Genomic DNA, 22,591 nt, shown 5'->3' on the forward strand with positions numbered 1-22,591 from the left:
CCAGTGACCTCATACATGAATGGCCAATAACTCTTCACCTCTCCCTACACTGCAGCATGGCCATTTTCTTCTAGAATTTTTCTAGCTGTGTCTAAATTCAGTGGCAGGTATTGTTCATTTCAGCTATGTAAAATTATTGCACTTGTTCAAAGATTTCTATTTAAAACACTTTGGAATACAGCATTAAAATATAACAAATGCAACATGCTTCACAATAGAGTATGAATAGAACAGAAATTTGAGCTGGATTAATGGCTGCATTACCATATTCAGCATTTTGGCCATAGGCTTGTCCCTCCTTTCCTTGCCACCCTAGATGGGAGCATGTTGGCATTCTCTTGTGGCCATCCACTTCTTTGGGCACAAAAAGGCAACAGTTTTAATAGCTTTCAGAAGGAGAGCTGATGAGAGAGTAACCATGACATTAGTCCATATGCTCTAATATGTGGGACTCCATCTCCATGAAAAAACAAACAAAATAATTATATATTTTAAAAAACAAATTGGTCAGAATGAAGAAACTCTCTTCCACCCTCCCCATATCTTAAGACCTTTCAAGGAAGCTTCTAAAATACTTACACTATCTTTGTTTCTCTTTTGGTAGTAAAACATGTCATTCATAATTTGAAAAAAAAATACTTTAACCTGGAAATGCTCCTCTGTTCCTGCTCTGTTCCTAATGTAACCTAGGCTCATGGGAGAATCCTGGGGTGAGCAATTGGTTTTCTGTGGCCAAAGTAAATTTTGGAAAACTGAGAGCTCCTGTGTATATTGTTTATTTTTAAAACCATTTTTATTCATTTAAATCCATTTTAAATAAATTTAAATATATTAACTTACTCCCTAGGCAATGCACAATTGACATTCTTAAATTAGTTCAGAGAAATTAGTATTCACAGTAAATGCAGTATCGGTGAATGAGCATTGTCTGTCTTAATGTGCTGAAAAATTAGTGTATTGGATCAAATGAGATCACATGACCATATGTCATTTACAGTCCTAAATATGCTGACTTCATTGCCAGTTAATAACACAGATATGAAATGTTCAGTTTCATATTGTGTGTTTTAGTGACACCCTTGTGTTTTGATTTTCAGTTGAAGAGCCAAATTCTGGTCCCATTGAAGTTGATAGAATTTTGCCCTTAATTTCAACTGTGTCAGGATTTACATCAGGAAGCTTGTATTCATCTTTGCCTATGGTCGCACTGACTTCTTGATTCAGGCTTTAGAGTTCCTGATGTCTCCAAGTCCAGCTCCCTTACACACGCTTCCCTCGTCTTCAGTGTTCTCTGCTTCATTTCCTTCCATCTCTCAGCAGGAAGCCCAGACTTTGCCATTTCACTTCCAACTTTTCCTAGTGCACATTGAGGACCTTTCTATATGCTCTCTCTCGTGCACCAGTAATTGTCTAGGTTGAGCAAGGCTTTTCTTGTCAACTGTGATTGGACCCATTGTGCTTTACTATTGGCTCATTATCTACAACAATATTCCCATGAGTTTGATCGAAGCTTACTGTTTCCCAGCTCTTCCCACTCAGAAAATAATGTTATCCTCTTATAAGCTCCAGAGTTATGTAGTAAAATACTGCCTTTGCTTTTATGGTGTTTGAGCAGGAGTGAGAGAATGGATGGGTGTCATAGAAACAGCCATTGATACTATAGCTATACTTTGAGTTCAGTGTTTATATTTTACCAGCAAGGGTGGACTTCCCCCCGCAAAGAAAATCGTATCCCTTTATTTGGATTTTATCTCTGTCCCCTCATTTGCTTCTCCAAACTTTGCTAATGTATATTGAGACTGCCTTACCTGTACAAAGACTTCCTATCATTCCTCACTTCAAGGGGCCAATTATACATACAAAACAAGTCTGTTTTTCTTTAAAACTATTTGTTTCCCTATTAAGTGATCAATGCTCCTGTTATAAAAATAGTTACAAAGTTCATATAAATCTAGGGTGTGATGCGTTGCATACTATAAAGTTTTTATGGCCTCATGCTTGGGATGACCAACTTTTTCAGAACTGGTGTAGTTACAAGTGAGTTATGCAGGGCTACCAAATGAGTGGCAATAAAACTTTATAGTGTTCCATATTATCACATTAATTTGTTTGTCACACTTTCTTTGATCTTTGTCCGTTGTTCATCTTCCTTTGCTTCAAAATAAGGAATTTGCTGTAGAAACAGTGCCATTTTATGGGCAGAGCTTGGTGATTTCCAAAAGTGCTATGTAAAGTCAACTTCTAATATGCATCTTCAAAACATAGCCGTTAACGGAATAGCATTTGTAACACGTGATATGGTAACTATTAAAATGGCAGTCAACTTGAAAGAGTGTCATCTCCCTCTACCCCCCCTGTTATTTCAGGGACTATACTTGTCCCTGAGAGAACCAGCTCAGTCACAGCTCATAGGCCACAATCCTGCACTGAGAAGCAAGCAGGTGGACCCTCTTTGACTTCAGTAGGGGCTCTGTGTGGACATGTGTATGACTGCATGGTTCTCAGGACAGGTTCAGGACCATGTTTTCCTATTTTTTTAAAAAACTGAATTTCTTTTGTGTTGTGGGAAAGACCTGTAGATACTTAGGGAAACTGACTATATTTAAAGTTGGAAGGATTAGATTTTTATCATTAAATGTTGGTAAATGTTGATTTCACTATACATATACAAACAAAAATGTTTCCATCAATAATATTATAAATTTACAGATAAGCAAAGTAAGAAAAATGCTGCTTGAAAAATTTTGTTTGATTTTAATGATATTTACTTTGATATTTTCACATGTGATATTGACAGTTCGTGTTTTAATGGCTATAAACTTTAACTTTTTGAATCTCCGTGACAGCCATTTAATAACTATATAGTTTGACACACACACCCCATAATTTCCCACAACTGTGAACATTTAAATAAATAAAAATAAAAATTGCTTAAAATGCACGTTGATATCAGTCAAAATTATAAAAAAAATAAAAATTGAATTCTGCCGAGCCTAACTACATTGGAGAAACAGTCAAGCTATCTGCACCAGAGTAAACAAACTGAGTACACGGGGACTAACTTTTCTTCCTCTAATCTCTTGGCTATAGAAGTCTTAGGTAAAAAATATCACAGTAGTAGTTCCTTTTAGGAAATGTAAAATAGTTATTCAAAGTTTACTTAAAAGTGAAAGTTCTCCAAAGCCATATCTTGCACTCAGTTCTTTTGCAATAAATAGAGCAACCAATATTGGAAAGGTTATTAAAATAAATTTTATAATGTCATGTGGATGTATTTTATATGGTAGATCTTTTTAATTAGGGGTTTTATCTATTTTATTAAGTAGTATATAAAGTTTGTAAAGTGCTCTGGGTTCCTTTGGGATGAAATGGTCCTGTGTAAAATTACATTCTGGTTTAGTTCTTATTTTATTCATAGCAGTATAAAGAAGAGCATGCTTCTGAATAATGAAACATTATAAAGATAAAATGGTTTGTTTTAAACATACAGTCATAATTAGTTTGAGATCTCTGAACAGCAGAATACTGTAAAATAGTATTCCTGATCCTGAAAAACTAGAATGATTGTGTGTCGCTTTAAAAAATATTTGAGAGGTATGTGTTTGTGTTGCCTGCTAGGACGTCCCAGAGATACAAAAGGGGCGGGGCAGGGATAGCTCAGTGGTTTGAACATTAGCCTGCTAAACCCAGGGTTGTGAGTTCAATCCTTGAGGGGGCCATTTAGGGATCTGGGGCAAAAATCTTTCTGGGGATTGGTCCTGCTTTGAGCAGCGGGTTGGACTAGATGACCTCCTGAGGTCCCTTCCAACCCTTAAAAAACAAACAAAAAAGAGCCATGGCATACTCAGAAAAACAATGCAATCTTCATAATTTTTGGTGGAGAAAGGGGACCTCATTTTTTAGCCTGTGTTCCAAGAACCTTAGCATTGATCCAAGCTTTTTCTTCAAGCCACCAGTTTGATTTTTCAGCTCCTTTAAATCTCAGTTAAGCAAATCTGACACTGATAAGTAAAGTTTGATTGCATGGTGATGTGGACCTAGAGACAGAGAGGCTTTTTTCTTGGCTGGTGATATACTGAATCTTTAGCAGCCCCAGATTTCACTTTGAGGTTTGGAGTTCATCTCTCTCTTTTAAAACATTAATTATGAAAATGAATCAGGAACTAAATATATCAGACTGCAAAAAGGGAAACTTAAAACTGTGTGTTTTTATACGCTGTTTGCCACCCTCTCTACTCCTTTGGCCCAACAAGTTTTTCATTTAAACATATTTCCTGTGCATGACAGAGAAGAAGTGTTCTTCTCACAATTTTGTAAATGTTGCATACTTTATGGAAAAATAAAACCCCCAACCCAAGTTATCTCAGAGACCTCATCATAGACTCAAAGACAGTGAGGAGTCTGGTGGCACCTTAAAGACTAACATTTATTTGGGCATAAGCTTTCGTGGGTAAAAAACCCACTCCATGCATCTGAAGAAGTGGGTTTTTTAGCCATGAAAGCTTATGCCCAAATATATCCGTTAGTCTTTAAGGTATTACTAGACTCCTTGTTGTTTTTGTGGATACAGATTAACACGACTACCCCTCTGATACATCATAGACTGTATTCTTAAGGACAGGTACTGACACTGTGTTTGTATAGCATATAGCTTTATGAAGGTCCGTTTTTCCTGATTGGAAGCCTCCAGTCATCACTGTAATATAAAAATTGATAATATCAATATCTAAATTAATAGAATAGGATGGAACTACTGTAATTTACGTTGCTCACTTCTTGCTATTTACAATGGTTTACAGTATTCTTGTGTTGCAGAATCCTATCTTGGGCCAGAAAATAAAACTCTAGGGAATCTGTAGCATTCAAACAGTTGTATAGCCTGTTTTTCAAAAATGGCTGACATTTTCACCCAGTAAACATGCTTATAGTGAAGAAATTTGTTCACCAAGCCACTTCCTTCCCCACATTTAAAATGTTCCTAAAAACATTTTAAACCTCCAAGAAATGAGGGATATGAAAGATAACTCTTTATATGCTTAAAATTCTCAACCGTAATGTTCATAATTTGATTCTGCAAGAACCAGCCAGAGTGGACATAGTCCGGAATTGCCACTAAATATTACTTCTAACATCGCTGGCTCTTTTCAACTTTCATCAATAACATTTCAGTTATTACTACAACACAGAAAGTTGAATTTTAAAATTCACAGCAAAGACTCTGGGTTGTCTTGCCCACAGCAAGAGGGTAGAACCTATCTTCTGTATCCTTCATAAAAAGGATCATAAGACTCATTGTTATCTTATCCCCCATGGAGGAAAAAACCAGCCACGATCATGAAAAGCACAGAAGGCATAACAAGTATAGGACCTCCTTAGGAAGAAGGAAGAAAAATAAACTCTTTTTGATAACCATCTGGGACACATTTTAATTCCATTGCAGCATTTCAAATGATGAGATATGATGTATTTTACAACTGGCATCTGAATCATTGTATAACCTTAGGAGTTTAAAATTAGCTACTTGTATATTAGATAACTCTTCAAAGCTCTCCCCTACTACATGCATTCACACTCACAAATTTGCAATAGTGTGTTTAAAAAGATCTTCTTAGTCGGAGAGTTTTGCAGGGTAAGTAGCGTAGCAGCTGAATGCCTTGAACAGTTCACAGTGCCTCAAGGAGATTTTAAAGACTAAACTTTCAGATTCAGACCTCATGGGACTGTCACACCACCATGAACAGTAAGATTCCTTCAAGAGAAGATTTAAAATTTAGAGAGGCACACACACTAAATATGACTATAGTCTACAGTGCTATAAATAAGAAAATATTTAACCATTTATTAGAGCAGTTGTTTTCTTGCATAACTTGACATAACATCTGATTAAGTATTTTAGAGATTTACTTCAGGCTTTTGCTAATATTCAGTAATGGTCACATTTTGAAACAAAAATAAAAAACCCTAGTTTACATATAGTTACAGTATACTCTTCAAAAATGTGTTAGCTTTTCCTGAAGCATCTTGATATTGGATCACAGGATCATGTGAATCTTTGAGACAATAGCAGAACTTCAGCAGTAATGGAGTCAGCCACATAGGATAAATGTCAATGAACTTTTTTACTCCGTTTTTTATTTCTGTTGCTCCTCTTCATTTTAAATTGTATATTTACTCAGAGGGCTGTTAGGGACAGCATTAGGTCCTTACAGAAATGTTACAGTTACTTTAATTTTACTTACATTTTCACACTATTTTTATGTAATTTTTGTTTACTGTAGTGAGCCTGACAAGCCTAAGAAACAGAAAACAAGGAAATATGCCATCCCCTAAATGCTGTACTGAGTGGGGAATAAGTTCTCTGATTAATACAAGGACTATTGCCTTAGACATTGCTCTGTCTGTTTTAGCTCATCGGTCTTTGGGAGTGCTAGATGTCAGTGTTTGGTGACAAGACTATTCAGCACCTAAAAAAGTAGTCATGTAACTATTTTAGATTATGTGATCCTTTCTCAATCTTCTGGTTTGTTTGGCAATTCAGTGACAGTAGAGACAGTAGTTATTAAAATATAGCACAGACTATTGAAACAGTTAGATCCATCTAGCACTGTAGGTTTAGAAGTTTTTCTTTGGCACTGAATATCTCCAAACACATACTATTCAAACAATTCTTGCATAAGCTGTAATATGTGTCTGTCGACAGCCTATGTGGAAATCTTCTTTTATTTTCTCATTATGATTGTTCTTATTTTTTTTTGTTTGGGGTTGGTCTGAGCATTTGAAGAATCTTCCTTGTTTAAGTAACTTTTCTAAAACTCCTGCCCCTTCCTGCCTTGCATCTTCTTTGACTTTATCTGTGCTGTACAGAACAATACAAGCAATAATACATGTTCTGGTATATCATAACATTATTTAGGGGCTTTATGCACCAAAAAAAAAAAAGTTGACATTTGGACTGCAGTCAAAAAACAAGGTCTCTGCCATTATGACAGTCAGGAGTTTAAGAAAGAGAATAACCACTTCATTTGTACAGTAGCCTATTTCCCCCCTTACTGGATTCCTAAGTGAATTTCAGACAAATAAAAAACAGATAGAAATATCATGTCCTGTAGAACTTTCTCTGTTAAAGCTCCTATTTGTGAGTAATATAGCAAATGGAAAAAAAAAACCTGTTGAATACAGGTCAAAATCCAGTAAAGCCTCACTTTTTATTGTTATACTAAATATTCGTTGTCTTATAGCAAGGGATGAGAAGTGGCAAGGGGAACCATATATCTGAAGGCAATTTTTCTAGCACACCCAAGTGTGCTGCAGAGGTTAGCCCTGTGGTTATCACTATGTTCTATTACTTGAGACAGAATGGTAGATGGTGAGGGAGTGAGGATGGAAATTTAGGCTTTGACAGTCATTTAGCTACTACTAATATTGCTGTAACCAGGACCATTTTGAGACCATTTGAGACCCATTAGGGTGTCTTTCTGTCATTTTTTGGTCCGTGGGCTGGGTCCTGTAGGGATGAAATGTCTTGATTCAGTCCGTTAGTAACTCTCAAACAGAAAGGGGGGAAATAATAACTGAAGATGCCAATATCTGGAGTTACTGTTTGAGACATCTAAGAGAAAAATTATGGTGTCATTAAGACTTCATGAAGTCAGGATCTTATTCTCCATGGGACAAAAGTAAAGTTGCAAGTTAGAGAGATCAACAGACGATTCCATGTCCTAAAACGTATAGGGCACTGGCCGAAGGCTGTTTGACTTTTTAACATTCTGTAGTGGGTCAATGTGTAGGGTTACCAAATAGCAACTGTGAAAAAAATGGGATGGGGGTGGGGAGTAATAAGCGCCTGTATAAGAAAAAGTCCCCCAAAATGGGACTGTCCCTTTTTAAAATGGGACATCTAGTCACCCTCGCCATATGGTAAAGTCAGGTCTGACAGTCAAGGTAGCAAATATACAGATGAGAGGTTTGGAGTTAGTCTAGGGTTTAATTTTTAGAAGCCGAATTTCATATTTTTAAATTTGCATATGTTAAGGAAGCAGACATTATTCTTATTTTCCCTCCTTCAGTTAAGTATAAGGTCAAAAGAAGATGAATTCTTAGCATTTAGCAATGTTTTTTACTGAACTTGTTTGTTCCTTGAAAAACTGTTTGATGGTACTGTTAACTAATAAAAAGCATTTGCATATATTGTGATCAAATTAAAGAGCCTTAATAGACATGACACATTCTATTAGTATAATTGTCATCTTCTTGGCCCATCTATGGGAAAATTCCCTTCTGTCCACCCTTTTGGTTGATGCAAAGGTACTTGAAATATGGTTGTCTATATTTAGTATTTTCTGTTTAATCTGTTGTGATTTTTTTTTCCAGACTAATTTGGACTGATTAGTTGCTAAAACCAGTGAATAACTGTAGCAATTTAAATAACCTTTTGATTAAATAGTATATTTGTATTTTAGCAAATCTTCCTAATGTTCCATTTTCTTTACAGATAAATTTGCGTCTCATCTTGGTAAGTGGGAAAACGAAAGAGTTCTTATTTTCACCAAATGATTCTGCTGCAGATATTGCGAAACATGTGTATGACAACTGGCCTATGGGTGAGTCATTTTTGTGTGTCCTTTAGCTGCTAACTGTCCAGTTAAAACTGTTTACTCTTCTGTACTTAAGACTGAAATGTTAATAATTTTATCATTGTTCCTCATATTCAAATGGAAGTTTATATAGATATATTTTCTCTTCTGTTTTCAGTGGTACAAAATTTGAGATATTGAAGTATAGTCCAGTATCTGGCTTACTTCTGAGGCTACTTCTCATATTCATTGTGCCCTACGTACTGCTTTTCCCTCATCTTGATTTTTTTTTCTAGACAGACTTGGTACAAATCTAATAACTGCAGAGTGATCCTGGCGGGTGTTAGATATTATACCCTTTGTCGAAGGATGAGTAAGGAAAATATGCCATTTTATGTGAATGAAATAGCAAAACTGAACCTCAAATATTTTGTATTTTTGATTGCTTTGCCTCAGAAACAATCTACAAAAGTACAGTAATGTCCAGAAAAAAGATGATAAAAGACAATTGTAAAAGACTTTGAAAGATGAGGGAAGTGGGAAACATATTTAAATATGAAGATATTTTAAATTATTTTGGGAGTATTTATTTTGGAAAATGGAAGTGCAGTCTGAGATGAGGCGTGCGTGTGTATAAGTAAAATAATGAATAGTTCAACAAAAACTGATCAGGCAATCTGTCTCCCTGTCCCACAAGCCAAAACACTAGCCAAAACTGAGAAATGATGTTAAATTTGATGAAAGAAAATACTTAGACATTTTCTGATACTGGAAGTCATTGGGAGCCATTACCTTAGTGTTTCAAGAGGACTAGAAAATTACTGCACATGAACAGGAATAATGTGCATCCATGCTATCTATGTCAATAGGAGTATCAATTATGCATGCTTAGGTCCTAAACTGGTCTCCTTTGAAGGTTAGGAAGGAATTTTTCTTGCCCTCATGCAGTTTTACACAGTTGACAAAATGCAAGGGTTGTGGTCCTCCAAAGTATTAGATACAGACACACAGCGGTTGGAGACTTTTTACACCAAACTAGCTGGACCAATGGTTCTCTTTAGTATGGCATTTCAGTATCTTTTGTACATAGTTGTGTTCTAGAAGCACACTACAACAGACAAAATAAAATTTATCTTGTGTGTGTTTGTGTGAATTAGTACTGGCCGAACCAACTGTTTTGTCTCCTTAAATCTACTTGTGAGTATATTACATTGCAGTTTCAAGTCAGCACTCTGCCTAGTTATTAAGGCACATAACAGGCACTGTGTAACACAGGATCAGGGATTTATATTTTGTGACTCTTATTTATTGTGTCAGTGCATCTAATTAGCATTTCATCAAAAATTGACTACTTCAGATTTGTGCAGCAGCGATTAAAACTGAGATTTGTACCTTGTACACATAACAAAGAATGAAGAAAATTGCGTATTTTAATAGGAAAAAAGCCATTCTATATTACCTAAGTAACGACAGCTAAAGTTAATGTGTGATCATAGTATGCAACATGTACCAGAGAAATGGCTCACGGGTTGAATATGATTACAGATCAAGTTGTTATGTGTATGTAAATCTTGAGAACAAAAAGCTGCTAATGGCCTTATTTATATTGTAAGAGAAAGTATAGTGCCTAGATTTGTCACTGAAATTGTGATCTCTCTTCCCCACCTCTTTAAATTACGTTTCATGTGTTAGGTTAGTTTTGAGAGGCAGAAACTGAAATTATTTAAAATGGAGGCAGCTCTGAAATTTATTATTGACTTGTTTAAGCCTTCCCAAGCAGAGAGCATATGTGAATAATCTCTTGTTCTTTACAATTTGAAAACTATCTTTGTTACAAGAGTTGATTATAACTGACTTAGAATGACGCATTAAAATTATTTAAAGAGGTGACTAAGTTGAATCTGTTCCCCCAAGTTTTTATTTGTTATTTGATTTGTCCATAAGATGTGCAGAGATGAATCTGCCTTGGGGTCTTTCAGAGATATCGGCAGAATTGTACTCTTAGGTACAATAATAAAGATCCAAATTAACTTCACTGAGTTTGGTGGAGATAGTCTAGGTTTACATCACTGCAGCTGAGGGCAGAATTTTGCCATATATCTGAAAGTTGCACAGTGTCCTGGCTACATTTAATTATCTAAAAGGGTTATAAGCAAGTACGTTTAAGCCAGCTCTTCTTTTCCCTTCCCCCAATGTATATGTTGAAATACTCTTGATTTAAAAACTTCCTCACTCCCAATGAGAATGTCCAGTTTGATTCATTTGCTTATACAGATTGTTGACATCCTACCTAGAAAAGTTTCTCTTTATTCTCTCTTTTCTAAAATTACTTTATCCTCTGAGTATAGTTGTTGGAATAATTAAGTTTTCTCTTATGATGATCATCCGATAAGTGTTACGACACTTTTCAGTTGAACTTTTTTTCATTGGTTTAGCTAGGGGAGAAGTGTTTTCATTATGAAAATTCAGTATTCCAAGTGACTGTTTAAGAGGAAGAATTCTCGAGACTCTGCCAAAGAGCAAAGATTAAAAACATAAAATGGTGGATCAGTTGTCAGGAATGATTATACCAAACTGCCACTTTTCATCTTCTGGCCTCTTGTATTATTGCATCTTGCTAGTACTACAAATTGGCTAAACTTTACTACTGCAGTCCAGATGGAAGTCAGAGAAGTGAAATCTTTAAGCAGAAAATTATAGATAAAGTTGCATCAAGCGGGATAATTGTAACACTTCATTTTTGCTACTCTATTGACAGCATATCAATGTCCCTTCATTGAATTGCATTACAATTAAAACAGGTAGTAAATGAAAACGTGAATTTCAGATGATTTCAGTTGTCTAGTTTTATCACATCTTGTAAATTGAACACTCTAAGGCATCTAGTCAATATTGCCACTTCTGCACGCTTTCTGCTCATACTTATTTCTGATGTCAGCCTGACTTTGTAGTGCTCTGTACACCTCTAATCATATGTCCTTGTGCTTGATGTCTTTAAAAGTGAACAGGCATCAATGGTAATAGTTCATTTTTCACTCTTCTCTTCCTGCATCTTTTCCTACCAGATGCTGGTCACACTATTTCCACAATGTTTTAAATACCTTTCCCAACACCCCTGTTTCATTTTCTCTTCCTCTCTGCCCATTCTATCCATTGTGTATTCTGGACATACAGGTTGGCTTCTCCTGTCCCTTCTTCGTGTTTGCTATATAAACGTTGCAATAGATGGAGCAGAGCAGAAGCAGATTTGTGAACAGTTGGTATCAGATACCTGGTCAGCAAATAAATGGAAGACATCATTCTGAAAGAGCAGATTTAAATTAAATAATTTTGTTAATGTTTTGCAGTATTTACCCGTAAAACGTAATATAGATTCGCTTACTTGTTTTGAAAATTGACAGAAATTTTAAACAGGAATAATAAGTGATCATCTAATCTTATACAAGTATCAGAGGGGTAGCCGTTTTAGTCTGGATCTGTAAAAGCAGCAAAGAGTCCTGTGGCACCTTATAGACTAACAGACGTTTTGGAGCATGAGCTTTCGTGGGTGAATACCCACTTCGTCAAATGCATGTAGTGGAAATTTCCAGGGGCAGGTGTGTGTATATGCAGGCAAGCTAGAGATAATGAGATAGTTCAATCAGGGAGGATGAGGCCCTGTTCTAGCAGTTGAGGTGTGAAAAGCAAGGGAGGAGAAACTGGTTGTGTAGTTGGCAAGCCATTCACAGTCTTTGTTTAATCCTGAGCTGATGGTGTCAAATTTGCAGACGAACTGAAGCTCGGCAGTTTCTCTTTGAAGTCTGGTCCTGAAGTTTTTTTGCTGCAGGATGGCCACCTTAAGGTCTGCTATAGTGTGGCCAGGGAGGTTGAAGTGTTCTCCTACAGGTTTGTATATATTACCATTCCTAATATCTGATTTGTGTCCGTTTATCCTTTTCCGTAGCGACTGTCCAGTTTGGCCGATGTACATAGCAGAGGGGCCTTGCTGGCATATGATGGCATATATTACATTGGTGGACGAGCAGGTGAATGAACCGGTGATGGTGTGGCTGATCTGGTTAGGTCCTGTGATGGTGTCGCTGGTGTAGATATATGAGCAGAGTTGGCATCGAGGTTTGTTGCATGGATTGGTTCCTGAGCTAGAGTTACTATGGCCGCACCATAGTGCACGGAAAAGGATAAACGGACACAAATCAGATATTAGAAATGGCAATATACAAAAACCTGTAGGAGAACACTTCAACCTCCCTGGCCACACTATAGCAGACCTTAAGGTGGCCATCCTGCAGCAAAAAAACTTCAGGACCAGACTTCAAAGAGAAACTGCTGAGCTTCAGTTCGTCTGCAAATTTGACACCATCAGCTCAGGATTAAACAAAGACTGTGAATGGCTTGCCAACTACACAACCAGTTTCTCCTCCCTTGCTTTTCACACCTCAACTGTTAGAACAGGGCCTCATCCTCCCTGATTGAACTATCTCATTATCTCTAGCTTGCCTGCATATATATACACCTGCCCCTGGACATTTCCACTACATGCATCTGATGAAGTGGGTATTCACCCACGAAAGCTCATGCTCCAAAACGTCTGTTAGTCTATCAGGTGCCACAGGACTCTTTGCTAATCTTATACATTACTTATACATGATTCTTACAGCTAATTTATGGTACATAAATCTGTACAGACTGTGCTATGAGCAATTTCCTGAAATGTATCAATATGTCTCTCTTCTGCGAGGGTCAGATGCTTACCATTCAGCTTTTCCAGGAATTTCAGGATATGTTCAGTTCATTATGCCCTCTGGAAATTCAACTGCCTAGATCTAATCCTCATTCAACACTGCCCAGTAGCCACAGAGAGGAGCCCTTCTGCTTACTGATTTTAAATGATTTTCAAATCAGAGAACAGATGTGTTCCTACTATATATGTGACTGCTTATCAGTGCTGGACTGAGGCTGATCTAAGCCAGTTGAATGTTGGAGGGCAGAGAGATTGAGAATCTCCTGCAATTGAAGAAAAATGGAACTAAATTATCCAGATGGATATTGAATCTGAATGGGGACAGGAAGTGTCTTCCTTATCATCCATTTAAAAATATTTTTCATAGAAACTTATAACCATATATATCACTTATAACCATTAATCAAGCAGAGGTAAAGTGAGGCAAAGAATGGTTATTGCCCAAGTTTGAATTGGCACATAAGGAACAGAATTTAGGAATCTTAACTTCAGATCCTCTCCACTAAGCAGCCGCACTGTCTTGTTAGTACTGAACTGGAAGAGTTCTGTTTTTTCCTTTTCTGCCTTGGATGGGTGGGAAATATACAAAAGATGCATATGCTGGGCTTTTTCTGACAAAGTCCTCTTTCTTCTTTTTCAGATTGGGAAGAAGAGCAAGTCAGCAGTCCAAATATTCTGCGGCTTATTTATCAAGGACGGTTTCTTCATGGCAATGTGACACTAGGAGGTAATGAAATAACTTGGGCAGTATAATTTAGCAACTTTCTCCCCAGGCAAAGTGAATATTTATTTAAAATGCAGTAAATTCTCATAAGTAAAACCCTCTCTAGACTTCAAGGTTACGACATGGTTTTCTGCACAGTTTTGCTGCAGCATAACATGGTAACTCTGTGTTACCTTTATATTTTTCCATCCTGCTAGAATCAGGTGTTAGACTATGATGTATATCACTGTGTAAATTAAATTGCTTTTCTCGTGTAAGGAATAGTTATGCTATCTTTATTGTCTTTTGATGAAAGAAGGATGATTTTATTCCACTTCTCGTATACTGCATTTATATTGTAAACCATTTAAGAAATCTCTAAGTATATTAAAAATGATGGTTTAAGATTATGATAATTGGTTAAACAATACTAGAGAACTTAGTGTAATGAAGAAAGACATCCTGTGAATTAGAATGAGGGAAAATATTTTTGCTATCTAGCTCTGTCCCAAGGACACAATTGTATAGTTATGTGAGAACAAAAGTAAATGGCTTCACTTTGTATGGTGAGAAAATACAGCTCAAGTGTGCCCCCTTGTGTCATGTTTTCTAGTTATATTTTGTAGGGTTTGTTATATTTTGTAGATTTATTTTTTTATTTATCAGAGACGTAGTACAATGTATTGTATTTAACAATATTTTCTTTGAGGTGGTGGCGACCATATGAATTTTAAGTAAAATAAATGTCTAAACAAAATATCTCTTTTCTGTTTGCTCTTACCAAATCTGACAAGTGAGCTATTCTCTCTGTCAATAAATTGCTTCTGTTAATGCTGTTGGTAATTATGAATGCATAGAGAGGGGAGAATGTAATATAAAGTCATCCCTGGGGTAGCTGTCTTGAAGTTAAAGGTAAACTTGGAATGATTTTATTCCTTTGTGTTTATCATTTTTGTGTGTTTTCTTTCGCTCTGGTGGCACAAGTTAGAAACTAGGGTCTTTGGCATCCCACAGTATAAAGACTCTGGAAAACAAATGCAATATATTACGGGGGAAAGTTCCATATGTGCCTTGCCAATGTGCTTCAACACCAACTTGGAGAGACTAGCTCTAATGACAGGGCAGTTCATTCTATTTTTCTCCTTTAATTGTTGCCCTATTTGCTGATGATGGTAACCAGGTTGTTATTTTGTGCTAGTTGTGAAATGGATGCTTCTCCATTAAGAACTGGACTGGGGCCACCAATTCATTCTAAATAGATTACTATACTGCTATCAGATAACCTCTTTTATCCATTAACAACCTGGGCTGCTGATCTCCTTTTGGACCATTTATCCTCCATATAGTTCAGTTTTTCCCATGCTACTTTATATACTGGCTAGATAATGGTAAACTTCACTGTGTACTGCTTAGCAGTAACTGTCACTTACCTGTGAAATTTTTATTTAGGCTTCAATTAGTTAATATACATAATACCTATTGTGCAATTTTGTGGCCCACTCTTGAAGGTGTGAGAAGTAGTGTATTATTAGTGTTAGTGAAGATATTGCCTTTTTTCTCCACCCTTTGCCTCATTCCTCCAGCCCAATCTTGGATCATCATCAAGTTCTCCTCCCATGATGCCTAGACTCAGATGAGCATTCTCCAGCCAAAGATGGCTATACGAGATGTTCTTTGGTATTCATCTGTAGGTGTTTCTCTGCACCACTGTTACTCACTTTCTTCACTGAGATCAGACTGGACTTCACAGTACTAACAGGAGTCAGTTCCGCTGAAAAAGAATAGCTAGCATACTTTTGGTTACTACATTAAGACAGTTTCATGGATTTTAAATGCATACTTGGGATCAGGGAATTTTAGTTCAGATTGCTGCTCACTGATGTATTGCAATTTAATCATCACAGCTTTACACCAGGGATATTTCATGTATTACAAAGATTTATTTCTGTTATATTTTAGAGGTTTGTTTTAAAACATTTATTTCAACACTAATGAAATAATGTAATAAATTTCAACCTGATGTAAGATTATACAGCTGAGTTATAAATTTCTGAAAAGAAATATTGATGCAACCTGTACTAAAGCAACATGGATACATTCCATAACAAAAGAAAATAGTAACTTTAATGTTTAGTCCAGTATGCAGTTTCTCATGATGTTATAATACTTTGCATTTCTGTAGTGCTTTTCATCCAAGGATTTTAGGGGTGCTGAATTATAACATTTATAAAGAGCATTTCATTTGTCTCAAGTGATTAGTGAATATTGACTAGAGTTTGGGCTTGCTCACCACTGAAAGTCATTTTGTCAATTGGAGAGGCAACAGTACCCTCAGATTGTCTCTTTGGACACTAAATATCATCGTTGGTTCTTTCTGTCAAAGTGTGGCAGTTTTCTGCTTCTAAACTCAAACTTCATCTTGTAAAAACTGACTGAAGTTGAAGGGTAAAACTAATAAATAAATAAATTAATTAAATAAATAAAATAAAGTCTTGAGCTTGTCTGCCAGCCTTTGTTAACCCATCTTTTGAAGTATCTGCTGATACGAGAATGACTGAGGAAACAGCAAAAGTGTCAGTGGGAATGGTAATAGAAAAAAAATTGTCTCTAAAGTCTGCAGTGTCATTTTTGCAAGAAGTGCCAGATGCATCATTTTCTCTTGATAGTAGTAGTCAGTGTGTGAAAAGATAGGTGAAGAGAGCATGTTTTACAGATGCCACCAGCAAATTTCATCTGATAGTTGATTATTAGACTAGTAGCTTGTGATTGAACTAATTTTACAAATAGTCATGAGGTACTAAATTTCGAAAGTTCTCCTTCTCCAATCAGATACTGGGAGGAAGCAGTAGAGAATTACTCTAGTATTTCTTCTTTTTATTTAAAAAAAAGACAAGAGAAAGGACACTGGAGAGAGAAGGCAGAAGAAAGGATATAACAGAGACAGGACAGTAGAACTAAATGAAGAGAATAGAATAAAGATTGAGGAAAAGAAAAAAAGAACCAAAAAAAGTCAACAGGAAAGGAGAATTGGGCATAGACCAAAGATGCTTCTGTCTCCCTTCCTGTACCCTAATCTAGGGAAATATTAGAAACCACTGACAAGGACTTGTGTAAAAATTATGCAAGCTATTAATTCAGAGGTGAGCAAACCTTTCGGCCTGAGGGCCGCGTTGGATTTTGTAAATTGTATGGAGGGCCGGTTAGGGGAGGGGGGCCGTGGCCTGTCCCCCACCTCCTATCTGTTCCCCCCCCCGGGGACTCCTGCTCCGTCCACACACACCCGCTCCCTGTCCCCTGACCGCACCTGAACCCCCGCTACCCCATCCAACCCCTCCTCTCATTCCTGATTGCCCCCAGGACCCCTGCCCCATCCAACCCCCCACATCCTTCCTGACTGACACCCCCCCGGGACCCCTGCCCCCATTCAACCTCCTGTTCCCCCCGACCCCTATCCACACACCTGCCCCCTGACCACTACCCCGAACTCCCCTGCCCTCTGTCCAATCCCCCCTGCTCCATGCCCGCTTACTGCTCTGCCTCGAGCACCGGTGGCTGGCGGAGCTACTGCCGTGCCACCTGATTGGAGCCGAGCCACGCCGCCACCACCACGCACCACAGAGACAGGGTCTGGCCGGGCTCTGCAGCTGCGCTGCTCCAGGAGCTCATGGCCCTACTGCCCAGAGCATTGTCCCTGTGGCGGAGTGAGCGAGCTGAGCTGTTGGTGAGGGGCCGGGGCTAGCCTCCTGGGCCAGGAGCTTGGAGGCTGGGCAATATGGTCCGTGGGCTGTAGTTTGCCCACCTCTGCATTAATTGAAATATTAGCACACTTTTGCTTGATTACTGTGAATAATCAAGCTCCACAGCTCACTAATCAGAGCATAGTCTCCTCTAGTGTCCTTTTGAGTTTAGGTGATGTTTCCCTAATGTGATTAGTTTGTAACATTTTGGTCTTTCTCCAATGGCTTCTTAGAGAGTTCACATAAACTAGATATAAAGGGATTTTCTTCTTGAACTGACTTGTTAATATAGCCTTTGTGGAGTTATTTAGAACTATCTTAGACTTAGAACTATCGACAGCCTCTATGCGTAGGCACAGGCTGCTTCCCATAGGGTAAAAACACCCTTAAGATTTAGGCAGTGTCGACACTGGCAATTGAATGACAAAACGTTTGTCTTTTGGAGGTGTTAGCCCCCCTTCTGCTGAAAGACAAAAGTTTTGCCGTGACAAGTGCCAGTATGAACAGCGCGTTGTCACCTGCCGACAATGCAAACACCGCTTGTTGGAGGTGGAAGTTCGTTGGCTCTCCTGCACAACTTTTAGCAATATGGCTGTATGACATAGCCATGTCACTGAAAGCTGTGTAATGCAGACGTAGCCTTAATTTACCACATAGCTTGTTCTCTGGGAAGTACAAATGTCAATTATATTTCAAAGGGATTTCAATGTCTCTCTTTCTCCTGATAAGATAATTGCCTGTTTTACAATGAAATTGTTTACAAAGAAAATGTTTGGCTGCTTAAAACTAAATTAATTACATTAGTGCATCTAAACTAGGGATTTAGTGCTTCTGGCCAGCAAGTACCAGGTTTAGTTTTATATCTGATTCTTGGATCTGCAATAAATGGATTGAAATGGAAAAGAGAGACTGTTGGGATACTCCCTCTCCATCCTCCCTCCTCTGTTACTGTGGCTGGCTTGTTTCTAAATGCAGCTGGCAGACTGTGAGGTGAAAATGGAAGCTGTGACCTGCTCATTAGAGGTTAAGGTTCTGCTTTCAGTCACAGTGTTTATGTATTTGGGCACAAATACTAAGAGGGTGGGAAAGAAGTACCTTGAATTCCTAAAGAGAAACTCAGTTGGTTTATCTATTGCTGATGATATTCCCTGATTGATTTTTTTTGAATGGAGCATGTGGTGGAAGATATTTTTCTCCTAATTTATAGTGAAAAATTTAAAACCTCAGGAGAAAATGAAGCTCTAGTACTATGTGAAACTTTTACAAATAACCATACTGAACAAATGCTGTCACAAAGTTGCAGTCCAGAACATAGAAGCCTTGAGGGGAGCCTTTTAAAAGGGTGTGCCAAATCTAACATGGATAGAGTATAAATGCTTTTATGCTTTTTGGGGGTCTTTGTTTTGTTTTTTTCAGTCAGTGAGATTGCAGTGGAATATTTATCAAAACTCCAGCGTGTTGAAAACATAAACACAATATTATGAAAACCGGAATATGAAGCTGACCAGTCTAGTTTCACTGCATAATTTGAAATGCATTGTGAAAAGAAAATCAGATTTTTAAAATTCTTTCAATTTCAGTAATACGTGGTAGTAACAGTGTTGAGGAAAACACTTTGTCTTAAACAACTGATTTTAAACAACATTTTAAAGTGTCTGGAGATGCACTGTTCTCACATACTACTGATGTGTGATGGGTGTTCTGTGTAAAAGCATGAGGCATTGCAATGAGAGGTTGTATTCCATTAAATTATTTGTAAAATATCGCATCATATCATCAGAGATTTGGATTATTTACCTTTTAAGAGAATTGGAAAAATGTTAGGCTTCTGGTAATGCACACTTCAGTGTGCTGTTCACTTCCATGAGAGTAAATGTTTATTTTGTGGCTTAAGTTGGTCACATAGGCCTAATCACATGCTTAAAATTAAGCACTTCGCTGAATTAAGGCATAAGTGACCATTCCTGCTACCATTAAAGTGAATTGTACCACTGACTTCAAAGAGAGCAGGGTCAGCCACATAACTTTATCATCCTCACAGTGGCAAATATTAAAAACACAGTATTCCATTTGATCATTCTGTAAGACCCTGATCTGTGTAACATTTATACAAAACTTCTTTCTAGGATTGGTAAATAAGCAGTATGAATTTTGAAGTAAGAAGTAGGAAACTGTGAAAAAAGCTAATCCAGTTAAAGTTATGGTTTTAGTTGTGTTTGTTCTGTAATGATGAAAAGAGTTTGTGTGTTGTTAAATCATCCTCTATTTTTCACACAGCATTAAAACTTCCTTTTGGCAAGACAACAGTGATGCATTTGGTGGCTAGAGAGACATTGCCAGAGCCAAACTCTCAAGGTAGGCTATACAGTAGATGAGCTTCCAACTTCAGCTGCATAGGCACGTATTCAAAAATGTCATCATTTTCATTGGATGTCTTGAAAGGAGAAAAATCTTCATGGTTTATTAATAGTTCTTGTCAAGCAAGTAACCAAATAATTTTGGATACACTAAAATATAAAGCATATTTCTTAGTTATGTATCTGAGTAACATTTTTTATATTCTCCAGAGCTTATAAAGTTGCAGAAGATAAAATTTTTGCATAGTTCTTGTGTCATTAACAATTATCCTCCTGGCTCGCCCCAACTGATTGTTTTGTAAATGACTTGCAAGCAAATTTTCTTCTCGTTGTTCCACAGGTCAGAGGAACCGTGAAAAAACTGGAGAGAGCAATTGCTGTGTGATCCTGTAAACTCTGTCTGCTTTACCTGCTAAGTGTGATGTAATATAGTCTTTGTCTTTCATGCTGCTGGAATAGAAGAGGCCCAACCTTGCTTCAGACACCTTTAGGAAGAGCCTGTCTGTAAATCCATGGAACTGAAATATTACATAAACATTGTCACATTATTCGCTTTTTTAAAGAAGAGATCTATGAACAATTGCATTATGTTTTTATTTCTATTTTTTCTTGCTGAATAATCTTATAAACCATCGGTTCTTGAATGCATTCACTCTCTAGAAAAAGTTAAGTGTTCTCTTCCACAGCAGAAATCATTTTGCTGCCACAAAAATCTTCATTAACCGGAACTAATCAATCAAGCTTTCTAGATGCAATTTGCACTAAAAACAGTTGACAATATGTTTCTCATCAGCAATCTCTAATGATATTTGAGACACCTAGAAATAATCTCCAATATGTAATACAACACTGGAAAATAGAATCCATAATTTAAAAAAGGTCACCAATGGCCAACTCAAAGGAAAAACTGAAGTCAATTCTACCAAGTCAACCTTGGTGGCCGAACTGGCACAGAATACTAACTAAACCGAGCCTGGCTTATATATATTTTCACTGCAACAAACAAACAAAAAACGATGTGCCTGTAATTTAAAAGCACTCTGTAGAGGGCTGTTGAAACTAATTTTTTTCATTATTATGTGCACTCTTTTCTCCTATGTTAGTTGAGTGCTTGTTCATGCAGCACAAACAAGTGCAGAGAGTGCATTTCCTAGCCTTAATATGGGAGGGGTAATTTCCTGTAGTTCATAGGCTTTTATTATTGTGCATAAATATTAGAAGACTTCATTTACTAATCAATTTTATGTATTTGAATATCAGCAATTGATGTTTTTCAGTAATTCTTACTCCTCTGTATCTCGGTGTCCAGAGTCATGCTTACTCATAAGAGACCTCAAAAGAATTATTAAAGTTAAAAAAAGAGAAAAACCTCTGCCATAGTACTAGTTTTGTTTCTTTATGTAATCTGCATTTGGTATTCGTGCTTGCAATTGTATTCAAATCAGAAGCTGATTTTTAAAGGCATACATAATTAAAAAGGATGCCATTTTATTTCATATCAATAATTTAAAGGTTGATATGCTAAAGAAATTTGCACAGCACTAAAGCATGATCTAGTTTCATCTAAACCTGTAAAAATATAAAAGATTTTATATTTTTTCACTCAGGAAGAATTCTTCCTGGATGAAATTACAAATAAGTGTAGAATATATTTAATAAAAATCTTATAAAATGCATAACTATAGAACTTAAATATAGATTGGCGTGTAGCCTAATAGAACAATATTCCATATAAATAGCATTAGCCTAAAAAAAAAAGTCACAGGTTGACGTTGTGTTCTGTTCTTATTAAGTGTTCACAGCCCTTACAGATGTTCTGTGTAATTGTTTTTTCAAATGGTCAGCATCATTCAAATGTAATCAGGTTATTTTACCCATTGTTACTGCTTTGATGAAATGCTTTATATGCCATAGGCCTACAAAAATATTGTTCATACTGATCAGAATTAAATTTGTATAGAGCAGAGTTTTAAAACAAATTGTAAATAGCACTAAACATTTTCTTTCTGCAACCTGTACTGATAGATTCTACTGTAAACTAAATAAAAGAATATTGTAGTGCATTTTGGTGGTGATCTAAAATTAATGACTGGATCTGTAATTGGTTTATATTTGTTTTCACAGTGATGTGAACTGATGGTATTTGAAAAATGATTATCTAGTGTGTTGGTGATAGCTTGAAAATTCAATATTTAATATTGAAGAGAAAGACCTTGTGGTGGTAGTCTAAAATTAAGTAACTTCTTCGTACATTATTCAGTAAGTTTGGATACTGAAGTAGACAACAAGCTTTGGGTATAGTAAAATTTGTAGTCATCTAAGATATTAATACTAATGCTACATTATATACTTGTTAGAAAATGTGTGACCCTTCTTTGATCCATTTAAATAAGATTGCTGGATATTTGCTATTTTGCAAAGGGGTTAATAGAAATATCAGCATGCTTTTGCCTGCTCTTGAGGAGAACAGAGTACACACA

General features: G+C 36.8%; 1 protein-coding gene across 1 annotated transcript in view; it reads left to right on the forward strand.

Moving 5' to 3' along the window:
* Nucleotides 1–22,174, forward strand: part of UBL3 (ubiquitin like 3) — a 67,530-nt gene extending 45,356 nt beyond the window's left edge. Inside the window, exons 2-5 of the mRNA XM_050937356.1 lie at nt 8,492–8,600; nt 13,955–14,041; nt 20,032–20,109; nt 20,452–22,174. Of these exons, the coding sequence (XP_050793313.1) occupies nt 8,492–8,600; nt 13,955–14,041; nt 20,032–20,109; nt 20,452–20,504 (327 nt within the window). The 3' untranslated portion in view covers nt 20,505–22,174. The remainder of the gene's footprint in view (nt 1–8,491; nt 8,601–13,954; nt 14,042–20,031; nt 20,110–20,451) is intronic.
* Nucleotides 22,175–22,591: the final 417 nt, after the last annotated feature.

The sequence above is a fragment of the Gopherus flavomarginatus genome, chromosome 1, assembly GCF_025201925.1.
Source record: "Gopherus flavomarginatus isolate rGopFla2 chromosome 1, rGopFla2.mat.asm, whole genome shotgun sequence".
NCBI lineage: Eukaryota > Metazoa > Chordata > Testudines > Testudinidae > Gopherus > Gopherus flavomarginatus.